This window comes from Rhincodon typus, chromosome 11 (assembly GCF_021869965.1).
Source record: "Rhincodon typus isolate 14 chromosome 11, sRhiTyp1.1, whole genome shotgun sequence".
NCBI lineage: Eukaryota > Metazoa > Chordata > Chondrichthyes > Orectolobiformes > Rhincodontidae > Rhincodon > Rhincodon typus.
The window spans coordinates 57,406,902-57,420,767 of NC_063342.1; the positions used below are offsets into that span (position 1 = coordinate 57,406,902).

General features: G+C 37.0%; 1 protein-coding gene across 5 annotated transcripts in view; it reads right to left on the minus strand.

Annotated features, from left to right (window-relative positions):
- Nucleotides 1-1,654: 1,654 nt before the first annotated feature.
- The window catches only part of LOC109918436 (ubiquitin carboxyl-terminal hydrolase 16-like), a 29,720-nt gene continuing 17,508 nt past the window's right edge, over nt 1,655-13,866 (minus strand). For 3 of the 5 annotated variants that reach the window (XM_048603371.1, XM_048603370.1, XM_048603367.1), the window contains exons 2-9: nt 9,984-10,073; nt 6,875-7,047; nt 5,660-5,763; nt 4,930-5,033; nt 4,357-4,520; nt 3,910-4,005; nt 2,742-2,872; nt 1,655-1,996 (exon numbers count right to left, since the gene is read on the minus strand). In XM_048603371.1, the coding sequence (XP_048459328.1) occupies nt 1,852-1,996; nt 2,742-2,872; nt 3,910-4,005; nt 4,357-4,520; nt 4,930-5,033; nt 5,660-5,763; nt 6,875-7,047; nt 9,984-10,044 (978 nt within the window). In that variant the 5' untranslated portion in view covers nt 10,045-10,073 and the 3' untranslated portion in view covers nt 1,655-1,851. Of the gene's footprint in view, nt 1,997-2,741; nt 2,873-3,909; nt 4,006-4,356; nt 4,521-4,929; nt 5,034-5,659; nt 5,764-6,874; nt 7,048-9,983; nt 10,074-12,724; nt 12,751-13,738; nt 13,811-13,866 lie in introns of those variants that run through there. The other 2 variants (XM_048603368.1, XM_048603369.1) reach the window with 2 other exon arrangements.

The following is a 13,866-nucleotide window of genomic DNA, read 5'->3' on the forward strand; positions in this document are numbered from 1 at the left end:
ACCCACCTCCCTATTTTCTGCATATAAACTGACATTTTCCCAGGCACTATCAGTTCTGAGGAAGGGTCACCGGACCCAAAACGTTAGCTCTGTTTTTTCCTTCACAGATGCTGCCAGACCTGCTGAGCTTTTCCAGCTACTTTGATTTTGTTCCTAATTTACAGCATCCACAGTTATTTCGGTTTTTCAGTTTTTCAGTTATTCCGATATAAGTGACTGTTCAGAATAAACAGGGATGGAGCAAGTGGTGTAGACTGTACTTACAACATCATATGCAAATTAATATAACACAATATTTACATTGATCAGATAACTAAACTCTGCGGATAATTTATCTTGACCCATTTCCAAATGGATAATGCATCACAGATAAATATGAACTATTTAGATGCACTTAGTACTGTTCACTGAATACTCTTAAAAATGTGCATGGAGTATTGTATACCGTTTTTGAATACTTACTTGCATTGCACTATTGTATACCGTTTTTGAATACTTACTTGCATTGCACTAAGTTCAGAAGAGGTTCACTGGATTGATTCCAGAGAGGAAGGGTTTGTCTTATCGTGAAAGATTGAGCAGATTAGACCTATACTCTCCGGAATTTAGAAGACAGGTATACAAGAGGGTACAGGGGATTGACAAAGTGGACGTAGAGAGTTTCCACATGTGGGGCAATCTATAATGAGAACTCGTAGTTTTAGGATAAAGGGTAGCAGATTTAAAACAGAGATGAGGAGGAATTACTTCTCTCAATGGGTCATAAAAGTGTGGAATTCACTAACCTAGTGTGAGACAGATGCTTGCACATTGAGTAAATTTAAGGACGAGATAGATAGATTTTTAATTATAAGGGTTTGAAGGGTTATGGGGAATGGGCAAAAAGTGGAGTTGAGGCCAAAATGAGATCAACCACGAATGTATTAAATGGCAGAGCAGGCTCAAGGGGATGAACTGCCAACCCTGCTCCTGGTTCTTATGTTACATCCCTATATAAAAGGCAAAAATCACCTCAAACTTCTCATTTAAAATAAACTCTCCCTCCCATAAAAATCCACTCTCATACATGAATTCACCCATCATGGCACCCAGCTACATTTTAAACTAAGCTAATATATTTATTCTGAGGAAGGGTCACCGGACCCGAAACGTTAACTCTGTTTTCTCCTCCACAGATGCTGCCAGACCTGCTGAGCTTCTCCAGCAACTTTGTTTTTGTTCCTAATATATTTGCTTCTATTACGCAGTTTAGGTGATTATTCAAAACATTTATCGCCTTTGAATATTGAAAGTTGTCCTGATATTTGTTTTTTTACTTTTCACTATTTATGATCCCACTTTCCTGGCTTACTTTGGTGTAACAAATAAATCAAACTCAGATTAATATAATGAGGTCATCTCTTAACTGTTTACTTGCTTGTATCATCAAATTTTATCTTTTCCCAGTCCATTCTAGATATCCCCTTCATGCTTAGAATCAGTTTGACTGCTCAAAGCACAAATTTTAATTTCAATGCTATTTTTTTGTACCTGTCCAATTCCTGCACTTTAAGGTGTAACAATCAAAACTAGTCACTAAATTTAAGGTGGAGTAACACTGTCCTGGCTATATATTGCAGCATCCTATTAGGTTTTATAAATTGCTCTGCCATATTGGCCAGGCAATGAAAGTTGAGCGTCACACCTAGTTTTAGTCACTATTAAGGTAAGGCCCATGTATTTTGGCCTATGTAGAATACCTCACACTTATCGTGTTAATAGGCTACTTCGTAAAGCTGGAACAAATCCTCGCAACTTATTGTTAAATGTAATTCTAATATTCATCCCTCAGCTCACTGTCACTCATCTGGTTTACATTTCAGTGTAATAGTTACAAACAGTTGCTGATAACCACTGCAGTACACTTACTTTGATCTCCTCAGTCCTCATTCCATCTAATAAGTAACGAAGCAACTCCTGGCTATCCTGCTGCTGGAATCCTTTAAATCGTACAGCTCTAAGGAACACATTTGAAGAAAAACATGTAAATGGTCCATATTTACAAAACAGACATTCTTCACACAATTCATCTCTTTTTATGTCTTTCGATAAAAAACACTGATACTGCAGTACATAAGCATGACTACACTATTTTGGATTAAATTTTATACCAAGGTTCTAACTGCCTTCTCAGGCATACTTAGAAGTTTCTAAAGCAATTGTCAAAGAACAAAAGTTCTCCTAGTGTCCTGACCCACACTTAACTTTCTTTAGTGTCATTTGTAGGTTATTTATTTCACTCCTTTCTACTTACTTGCTTGTTGGCAGCCACATTTCCTACAATGGTGAATACATTAAAACAAAACTTAAGGAGTTGCAATGTGCTTTAGAATGCTGAGCTTATGAGAAGCAGCAAATTAAGGCAAGTATTTCTATTCATTTTACTGCTGGTTATAACTTAATTGTAGAAGAAATTTAATAAAATTATAGTGGAATGCTATCGTTATTGAGAATTGTTATCAGGTCAAGATAGACAATTTGCTAAAATTCAAACCAGCAAAATTTTTTGCAAGTGAGTGTTTCAGCAAAAAAAATCACCTAGTCAATGTAAATTTTATTATAAAAAACTATTATTCACAAGTCGAACAGTGATAATTTCAAACTGTTATGTTTGTTCTGAAAATTCTGAAAAACACTGCAAGATGTTTTGGTCTGATTATTATTGACATCATACTTACATATTGATGATTGGTGATACTCACTTTTTACAGACCTGAGCGAACAGCTCCTTTGGAGTGACAACGTTCTTTTTGGTATCTTGGAAGTCAAGAAGAAATTGGCACATTGCTGATGACAGTGGTCCTGGTTGATCAAGGTGAATCTCTAGCTGTCCCTGATAATTTAAAGTAAAATTCATAAAGCTCTACAGTCAAAAGAAGTCATATTGGAGTAGAAGGGTTAGCTCTGCTTCAATTTCCATGGATGCTGCCAGATTGGCTGAGCATATCCAACACTTTCTGTTTTACACATCAGAAGCATCTGTAGCACTTTCATTAAAATACTTTTGAGTCGAGGAGCAAACTTTAAAAAAATGCTATGAAGTACGTATCCCTTTGAGCTGTATTTACTTATAAGGTACATTAGGCCATTTCCAACAGTGTTGAGCTTTAGAAAATTTCTAATTTAAATATGAAGTCTGGAGTGAAGCAGGAGTTTAAAGATAAGAGAAGCTAATAGGCCAAAACATTTGTTTTTAATGAAAATGTATCAAATTTGAGATTTTGAGATTCAAAGAATTAAAACCAAATAAGCAATTCTGGTGATAATTAGGTAATACCAACATCTGATCCTTTAGTGGGATGTAGAACAGGATCTGGCTGGGCTTAGTTGATCTTTTCTGATTAAAGCCACTCAATTTTCATGATCCTTGTACAAATATGGTCAATTAGGAGCTGAAAAGCTACTACATAAAGTAATCTGGAAATCAAACACAACTGTACAATTTTTAGATTTGCATTCAACTAAACATTGTGATTTTGCAACATTCTAACATCTTAAAAGAAAAGAAACTGAGCTGTAACTGAATGATTACCTCCAGCTAACAAACATTCTTTCTAAGATCAGAAGTTGCAATTCATCTTGTGCAAGGAGTTAAATATATTTTAATTTTTGTAGATACTTTGCCAATTCACAAGGAAATCTTACCAAACTTTTTTTTTGCTAGCTTTCCTGAAATATGCCTTAAATGATGACAGCGTGCAACATGTTCGTTAGGCATCATTGAGAGCAGAGAATAAATGATTCAAAGCTTTAAAAGATACAAGGATAGAAAACCAATAAAAGTTCAAAAAGATGGGTGATATTTTGTATTATAATACATTTATTACAATAAGTATAAACTGTAAGACTTCCAAGTAAGTCATCACCTACCAAATTTAAAGAATCAGGTGTCACAATTGTCAGTGTAGTTTCATTCATTTTTAACTGCTGAATCAACTCATGCAGTACATAGGTCTGTGATAAGATCTGAATGAATAAAGAAAGATAAAGAAAGTCTGTTCCTTTCAATTGTTAGAAAATATTAAAAAAAAACTTGAATAAAACAAAACAAAAACTCAGATAATCCTCAAACATTTACATAAAAAGTCTTAAAACACAACAGCACCGCGGAAGCAGGGATAGAAAGTACAAAATAGTATTTGGCTTCTGAGTAAATGACTGCTTACAATTATAGACTTCAATTGCACGAAATCTCTAATAATGTTTTCCCATTAGTACAATTTTAAGTCTGCAATTTAAATGGTCAACTAAATGGAAAACATAAGCCAGCTAGGGCTTTTAGATTGTCAATGCAACACGTTGATACTTGATAATCACCTGCATGACAGCATTAAAAAAACAAGTATTGCCAAGATTGCTGAGTCCTTTCACTGATATCTGTTGGTTGATTTGCGCCACAGACTTTCCTTTCTCATGTTTCCCAGTTTCTGTAGTATTATCTTCCTTTCCCTTATTTTTTTCATTTGTTTGAGCCATCATAGCTGAAATTAGAAATACAGGCAATTTAAACTAGATGCATCTTTGCTCCACACATTAACCATTTCCATCATCTATTACCACCACACCCACTACAACAGTCGTAAGTTAATTGAATGCCACAGGTGCCAATTATAACAAGTGCACACATACACATTTCAGATGGCTTTCGTCAAATAAGCTGTTTATTTTTGTTCTGCAGTCTTAGTGGAAAACTATAAATCATTTGTTAATTTGTACATCTGTACCCGTTTAGTCCATGAAGAACAGCAACTTCCAGCAGTCTGCAGCAACTGCAACTTCATACTCAGCAACATAGGAATAAACTGTAGTAAATGACATTTAAATTTATAAATGACAATTATATATTTATACAACAATTATTTAATTTGAACTACCTTCTGGATAACTCACCTCCTTTTACACATTTGTCAGCAGTCTTTTTTTGGATATATGCTACAAATTGACCTAACTGATCTTTGACTTCATAATGTATTTCGTCATCACATAAGTAGCACCTGTAACAAAATAGTGAAGAATTAAATCAAACTAAACTCAAATTATGTAAACATTTTATCTTAATTTACGACCATTCTTTCCAATCTTTATTTTGTTACAGCAGTACTCTTTCTCTATAAACACATGCTTATATAGCTGCTCTACAGCTCCACACCACAGCACATTCCTATAATCAGAAGAATAAATTGCCAGTTCTGCAAATTTTCCCCAAACCATTGTTAACACCACTTCATTACTACTATACTTACAGCAAGGTCATATAACAATCTTTCTTAGCTTATACCTTTGTGGGATTGTGGCTGATGGAAAACAATTCTGAAGTTCAACACCTGACCTTGGTGATGGTGGTTAATCTCCACAAGATCCAGCCTTGTGCAGTTATTTTCCAGAAGGAATCAGACACTTCAAAAATCTTTTTGTAAGTGCTGGATTCTTCAGTTTTTCGGAAGTACTAGGTTTCTGACAGTTTAAGGAGAGGTATTTTTTGCTCCTGCATTGCTTAATCAAGATCCCACAAACATTTTGCAATTCAGCATCAAAACTGATTCAAAAATGGATATAGTGCAGCACTATTTACAGGTCATAATGCATGAATATGCCACCATTCATGCAATGTTGAACCTACCATGCAGTCCAACAGTCCAAATTAAGAACCACACAATGTGGTTCTGAATGCTGCTTCTCATGATGTTTAAGGGCATGTTGTTCTTCTGAATTCCTTCCACAACCCTAAAAATACAAATCATTCACAGACATTTGTGGAATGCTGGAGAAAATCATCACATACTACATAAAAGAAACAAAAAAAAGCATCACCTGGAAGTTTTCTCTGTATTGTAAGTTGCATGCATATAACTTTAACTGTATTACTGTCACAAAGTAGAATCATGCATAGAGTGCATGGCAGCTCTCAACAATGGTAAAATTAAAAACGCAGGCACTACTAACCACTCAAGATATCTAAACATTGATGTGATCCTTCAAGTTAAACTATTATGTTGAAATAACTAATAGATTGTGTTGAAAAACTAGTAACTTTACAAAAGTACTCTATATAAGGTTCACCATGCTGCAACAGGGTTGTTAACAAACTTCAGCTGCTGAATACATTAACTTCCACACTGAAAACTTCAAATTTAACCAGGACAATTCTATAATGTAATTTTCAAAAATGAATATTTTGTTTATTCAGTAGCTCCTTAAACAATACAATTGTGCTGTGATACTCAAAATTACATTTGTTGCTATTGCTACGATTTAGAAGAATCCAATCTGTGACAGTTAGTTACCAGTTTAAACATCATTAATTACACATATTGAATCTATTAATGCATTACTCAATTTATATGCCGTTTAATAAAACAAATTAATCATTTAACACAAAGTAATCAAAAAGCCACCTTTGTAGAAATGAACATAAATTTCAGTACTCATATCACACTTAAAATATTGTGCTATAAGCTACAAAAGTGAACTAAACATGCAACATATTTACCAAATTTGAAGTTACTTGGGCAACATGATCAAATGAAGAAAACTAATAGCCTGAAACAGATGGCTCAGAACACAAGTGGAATGAACTGCCAGGGGAAGTGGAAGATGCAGGTACAGTTACAACATTTAAAATTCATTTGGACAGGCATATGAATGGGAAGGGTTCACAAGGATATGGGCCAAACACAGGCAATTAGGACAATTTTAGTTTAGGAAACTTGGTAAGCATGGATGAATTGGGCAAAAGGGTCTATTTCTGTGCTGTGTATCTTTATAACTCTGTGACAAGTTTACATAGATCTTAGGATACTTCACAGAGTAATATTTCAGTCAAATGGCAATTTACCTGATGCCCACATTTTAAGCATAACCAGACTGTTGGATGGTCATCAAGTTCTTGTTTCTCCTCTGTTTTGGCATTCGTTTTGCAGTCTTCACAAACATTCCAACAGCGCTGATGTAACTGTTTCTTAATCTGGTTTAGATTCACTCCCTTACGAACATGTAAACATTGTGGCACTGTAATAAATTCAAAAACATAGCAAAATGTAGTTTAAGACATGTGAATTTGGTACTGAATTGCATGTGCTTCGTTATTGATTTCAATACACATTTTTGTTCTGAAGCAAAGAGTGTAATGCAAGATTTAATGTGAATTGGTGCTTCAAGACCAACAACGTTCAACACAAGTACATGACGTAAAACATTAAACGAATGTGTTCTTACATTAATTTGGAGTAATCCGAAGCATGAGCAGAAGGTTACAGCATTGCGGTGTCCTGCAGCCAATGGCAGAATTTATTAGTGTACCTTTATATCGGATTGAGGAGGATACAGACCGATACTTGAAAATTCTCACTGAGTTCTTAATCTTTGCTAGGTGCAAAGAGAACTGAAAAAAAAAAAAATTGCTGGCCTGGATTTTGTGTGTTAAAGACAATTAAACGGTCAGTATTTGTTACTGTTATAAACTCTCAAACAGAGGGGAAGCATTCCTGCCAAATGTACATGTGCCATTATACATGGACATTGCTACCAGTGATTGCCTGCTCCTCCGCTGGATGAACGTTTCCACAGCTGGAAATCTTAAAAATCACAAGAATTGATGTTAACTTCCATGTTTTATACCACGTGTCTCGTAAAAATCCCTGAAGCAAAACCTTACTAAGGTGTAACTTGGATTTTAAACAGCATACTTTATCGTTATTACTGAACAATCTCTCAACCTGAAAGATGTATTTATATTTGTGGAATGTCAAACACCATCATGATGATGGAAACGTTGACGTTCCTGCTCCTCAGATGCTGTCTGACCGGCTGTGCTTTTCCAGCTTCACATTTATTGACTGCACCTTATAACAGCTGGTTACAGCACAATTTAAGTAATCAAATGTACACAATCTGCTTACCTTGCTGTCTGGATTTTAAGATGCAGAATGCAATTTGGAGCATTCAGGCAGTTTTTTTTAAAATCGATAATGCATGGCCTCACATTTTGTCTACAATTACATTTTCCCACATTTTGTCAGACAATAAAACATCTTCTACAAAGCACATTAATATTGACATCAATCTTAATTCAGGGATAGAAACCTAAACCTCTGAAATACAAGCCTGTGGTTTCAAGTTCTTCTCCAAAAAAAAATAAAGCTGATGCTTCAAGGTACTGTGGGAATTCTTCACAGTACTGTGGGAATGCTTCACTGTCAGAAGTGCCATCTGTTTTGAATTATTAAACCATTTCCCTTTTGTTTGTTCAGGTGGATATAAAAGATTCTATAGTGTTATCTGAAGAACAGGATTGTGCTCCCAATACTAATAGATTCCCTGGTTATTTATTACATTGTAGGAGCTTGCTGCGCTTGAACCGGCAGATACTTCTGCCTGCAGTGACTACAATCCTAAAGTACCTCTTTGGCAGTGAAGTACTTTGGAGATGAGAAGGGTGCTACCAAAGTTCTTTTTGCTTTACGATCACCTTATGCTTTGTGAATTCATGTCACTGGTCACTGATATAGAGAATATATAGTGCAGATATAGTCAATTCGATCCAAACAGGCCAAACTGGTTGTTATGCTCCACTGCATCTCTTTCCATCCTGCCTCATCCACCAGCATTATCTTCCATTTCCTTTGTTCTCATTATTAGATTGCTACCCACATACATCTATACAATTTGCCTCAACCATTTCCTATAGTTCCACATTCCTATTTCCTAAGTTCCACATTCTCGCTCAGCTAGGAGCAAAGAATGCTTTTTTTTCCAGAATTCCCTTGTATTTCTCGAAAACTCAATATTGACACAGTCTAGTTTTGCTCTTCTCTAAGTATAAATACTTTGTCTCTACTTTCAAACTCTTTCATAACGTTAGAGGCCCCTCTGACGTCAATCTTCAGCCTTCTCTTTACATTTCAGTACTGGTAAATCTCTCTTGCACCCTCCCAGTATCTCCATATCCTTTTCATAAAATAGGAAATAAAACTACACACAGTACTCGAAGTATGGTTATGCCGAGTAACCATACAGGCTTTTAGGATAATGTTTCTATTTCTCATTTCAAAAACTCAGTATTTAATTTGTATCCTTTAAGTGCCTTATTAACCTATGCAGCAACCTTTATTGGATTTTTTATTTGTACTGCCAGATCCCTTTTCTGTTCTACCTCATTTAGATTCTTATTTCCCAAGTAATGTGTGACCTTTTTTTTCTTTTTAAAACATAAGACCTCATACTTCATTATGTTGAAATTGGGCAATATCGTGTCACTCTGTAAAGTTATCAATGTCTTCTTGTAATTTGTTCCAATCTTCCTAAGCATTGACTCTCAATTTGGTGTTGTCCATAAATTTAGAAATCTTTTGTTTAGAAAGTTCTGTGGCCAGGTAGTAACTGTGATCACCTCAATCCTAGTTTTAAAATTGGTGTACAATGCATACTATCTATTGCACAAGGAAAGCACAATGATGTTGCCCTGTCTAATGTGGATGTCTCCAGAATCTGTTATATTCAGTTGTGTCCATCTACCAAGCAACAAGTTTATTACATAAAATACTCAAGTCACTTTGAAACTCTACAGCAGTAATGAAAACCAACTAAAGATGCCTTATATTGATGCCTATTTAGAAAACAGCAAATACTTACAGTAAAATAAACATTCTAGCCAAATGTAGCTTCAGGCCTTTGCAATTTTCTTTTAACAATAACTATTTTGAGGTTTGATAATTGATTTATTTGACCTTAAATTACTTGAAACGTAGTTCCATGCACAAGATAGATTTTACTAAAAAGAATTTTAAAAATTTGAAAGAAAAAATGCACTTTGTAGGATTTCAAGTTCATAGAACAGTCCAGCACAGGGCAGGCCATTTGGCCAATCATGTTTGTGACAGACCTTCCTTGCTGTTAAGTCTCATTTCACTTCACTACAATCTGTAACTGAAGTAGCATTTTCTTACCATAGCTATCAGAGGTCTCATCGTCCTGTGGAGAATTCTGTCTTTCCTTTTTCTTTCCCATTTCAATGTTGCTGCTGCAATACTCCTCAACTACAGGGTTTACAAAAACGGAAAGACAAATAAAAAATTAATCAGGTGTAAAACTGTGGTTTTATACAACAACTTCAGGACAGATCTTGTAGCACAGTGGTAACGTCTCTCCCTCTAAGCTAGGAGGCCGAGCTTTAAGTCTGACCCGCCCCAGGGTTGTGTCATAACATATCTGAACACGCTGATTAAAATGATATCTTCACTAACTTCAGGTTCGTTGTGTTATCCAATTAAAAATAATTTCACAAACATGTACCACACAGAACACAAACAAAAGGTCTGCAAGAAAAAATGTTGAGTATATCAGAATATTCAGCAGTGCACAAAATTCACATTCATGATTTCGTTCCCATCTCCCCCAAGTTATATTCTGTTGTATCCCAAACCTCACTACATTAATCATTCATCTGAAGGAAAGAATCTCTCCCCGGTTTCTCACAAATTCACCCTTAAGCTCCTAACTCCTTCGGTGCATTGTCTGTAGCTCAGAGATGGTATTTTTGCCTCCAAGTCAGAAGTTTGTCTCATCCCATCAACGAGAGCACAAAACCTACACTCGCATTTCCACGCAGTGCTGAATTGTGCAAAATAAATCAATCGAAAATGCAGTCTTAACTGAGATTCCATATGCCTCTTGGACGGATGCAAAAGATTCCAGATCACTGTTACAATTTACTTGCTGCCCTGACAAACATTCACATCTCAACCAACACAACAAAGAACAGACTGACAAAAAATTTTGTTCGTGGAACATAGAAACATAGAAGACAGGAGCAGAAGGAGGCCATTTGGCCCTTCAACCCTACTCCGCCATTCTTCATGATCATGGCTGATTGTCCAACTCAATAGTCTAATCCTGCTTTCTCTCCATAAACTTTGATCCCATTCTCCCCAAGTGCTATATCTAGTCACCTCTTGAATAGATTCAATGTTTCAGCATCAACCACTTCCTGTGGTAATGAATTCCACAGGCTCACCACTCTTTGGGTGAAGAAATGTCTCATCTCCGTCCTAAATCGTCGACCCCAAATCCTCATTGTGACCCTTAGTTCTGGACACCCCCACCATCGGGAACATCCTCCCTGCATCTACCTTGTCCAATCCTATCAGAATTCTATAAGTCTCTATGAGATTCCCCCCTCATTCATCTGAACTCCAGTGAAAACAATCCCAAGCTACTCAATCTCTCCTCATACGTCAGACCCACCATCCCTGGTATACCTTCGCTGCACTCCCTTGAGAACAAGAGCATCCTTCCTCAGAAAACGATACCAAAACGGCATACAATATTCCAGGTGTGGTCTCACCAAGGCCCTGTACAACTGCAACAACAATGCTGTGTCCAAATGGTATATTACGTTTCCTTCAACACTGACTATAACTTCAAACTATTTGATTAGCTGCAAGGCAGACTGCAACACTTTTCAGGTTCTGCAAGATGTTATATATATGTAAATCTTTCTCTGGCTCTCAACCACGTCTAATACTATTGATTTGCAAAATTGTTCCTTTCTCTCTGCCTTTGATGCTCATTCCTAACAATTACTCATCTCCTTTCATCGCTTCCGTTTGGAGCACAGAGGAGTACTCTGAGTTCAGAAGAGTGAAAACTCAAGCAAACATAGAATACATGTTCTCGTTCACCAGATCTCACTTAATCGTGCAAGAAAGCTACTATACCATTCTGGAGAATTAATGTAACTAAAGACATTGAAAAGGAGGAAGCAGACAATGAGAAATAGGTGTTTTGAAGAGGCTGTAGTCTGTAAATTAATATAATCTAAAGATTCCTTTTCTCTGCAGAATATTGCCTCTTCAAAACACCTATTTCCTATTGTCTGCTTCCTCCTATTCAATAAATTATTTTCATCTACAAGATTGAGAGTTGCTAAGAAATGGACCTTATTACTTCTTCCCCCAGCTTTGCACTCAGCTGTCTTGATGCTCTGCTATTCTGCATTTTTTCAATCTCTCAATGATACTGCGCCCTCCCTCAGTTCATCGATAAAAAACAAAAGATTGGAATAACAGAAATAAATGCCTTGCTGTACCATTTTGGGAGTATTTTAGATGATTGACTTTTGGTTTATTTTGATTTCGTTGGTCATATCAATTTATACTTAACTAACAATTTTAGTGCATTCAAAGACACTCTACAAGGGTAGAAAATATTAGCAGGAATACAGGAGCAGTTCAGGAAGTAATCACAGACAAGAAAACCTGAAGAATGCATACGACATCCACTGAACTATTTTTAGAAGGCAAGAATGCAAACGTAAATGACTGCATTTCAAAATAGCTGAGGTTTTTGGGAATACTTTTGTTATTGGGAAAGATGAAATAAAAGTAACAAGTGTAGATCTCGGAGGCATGTAAACTGAGCAATAATGACGTGAAGAAAGAAGATTGGGAAGAATTAGAGACCACGGCATCACCTAATGGGGAAATTGTCCAACTATGTTCAAAGGGTTGAGCAAACAGGACTTGAAAGGTCATTGGGAGCTTAACTTTGGCGAAGCAGGGAGAGGAGAACTGGTTAAAGCTAAAGGAGTTGGACTTTAAATTTAAAGATACCATATCCATGGAGATTGCTATATCATGCATGAGAGATGTGGGGTTTTCTGACATGCTGAGAAGTTAGAGGGCAATACCTTTTCTGTAGTTTAGCAAATTGGTTGCCCAATAAGAAATGTTTAGCCATGTTGATTTTATGTTATCACAGTAAAACTCTCAAATCTATGTAATTCTTTTGTATTGTCACTGGAAAAATCACTTTTTAAAAATTAATGATCTGTATGGGGATCAGAAGATAGAGCACAAACACTATTATTTTCCATAATCCCACTACCTCCAAGAGTTCAGCCTCAATCTACTTAGTTTTAGCAACAGATGAGCTCTTTTGCTATCATCTATTCCTCCCTTAATGCCTCAGCTTCATTTTTGTCCTTTAAGATGCTGCTTAAAACCTTTGTCTTTCATCAAGACTTCTGCCCAAATATCTCAGGCGGCTCAGAATCATATTTGTTTTGGAATGCTTCCCATGAATTGCCTGCTAATCTATTATGTTAAAAGTACAATGTAATCAAAAGAAGCAAAATGTACATTGTAGGAGGAGGATAAGGTCATAAAATTATAGAAAGATGAGACTTTAAATCAAATAAATCAGGAATCTGTCACATATTAGTTGAAACATGTGACTTCTTCTCCCCTCCTCCCTCCCACAGTGACCCTTCTCCTCCCCTCTTCTCCCACACTCCCACTATGCCCTTACCCTATTCCCACCTGCTCACCAGGGTGCTTCCCCTATAAACCTGTCGTCCCCATCCAGAGGGGCCCTTCAACTATTCCACCCCCCACCCGTGTCGTCCCCATCCACGGGGGACCTTCAACTATTTCCCTCTCTCCTATTCTTCCCCCCATCCATGGGGGGCCTTCAACTATCCCTCCCCCCCTCTCCTATCCCTCCCCCCCTCTCCTATCCCTCCCCCCCCCCCCCACTTCCTTCCTTCCCTCTCCTGTCCCTCCCCCATCCTAGGGGCCCTTCAACTATTCCCCGCCTCTCCTGTCCCTCCCCCATCCACACCTCCATCCTATTCCACCCCCATCACCTGATCATCCCTTCCACTCCCCAACGACACACACACACACACACACACACCACCAACCCATCCAAAGGGCACTTCCCCGTCACTCCCACCTCCACGCATGGGGCTCTTCTGTCAATCACCACCCACCCCATCCACGGGGCCCTTCCTTTAACACTTCTACCCTATCACCACCCCATTCATGGGGC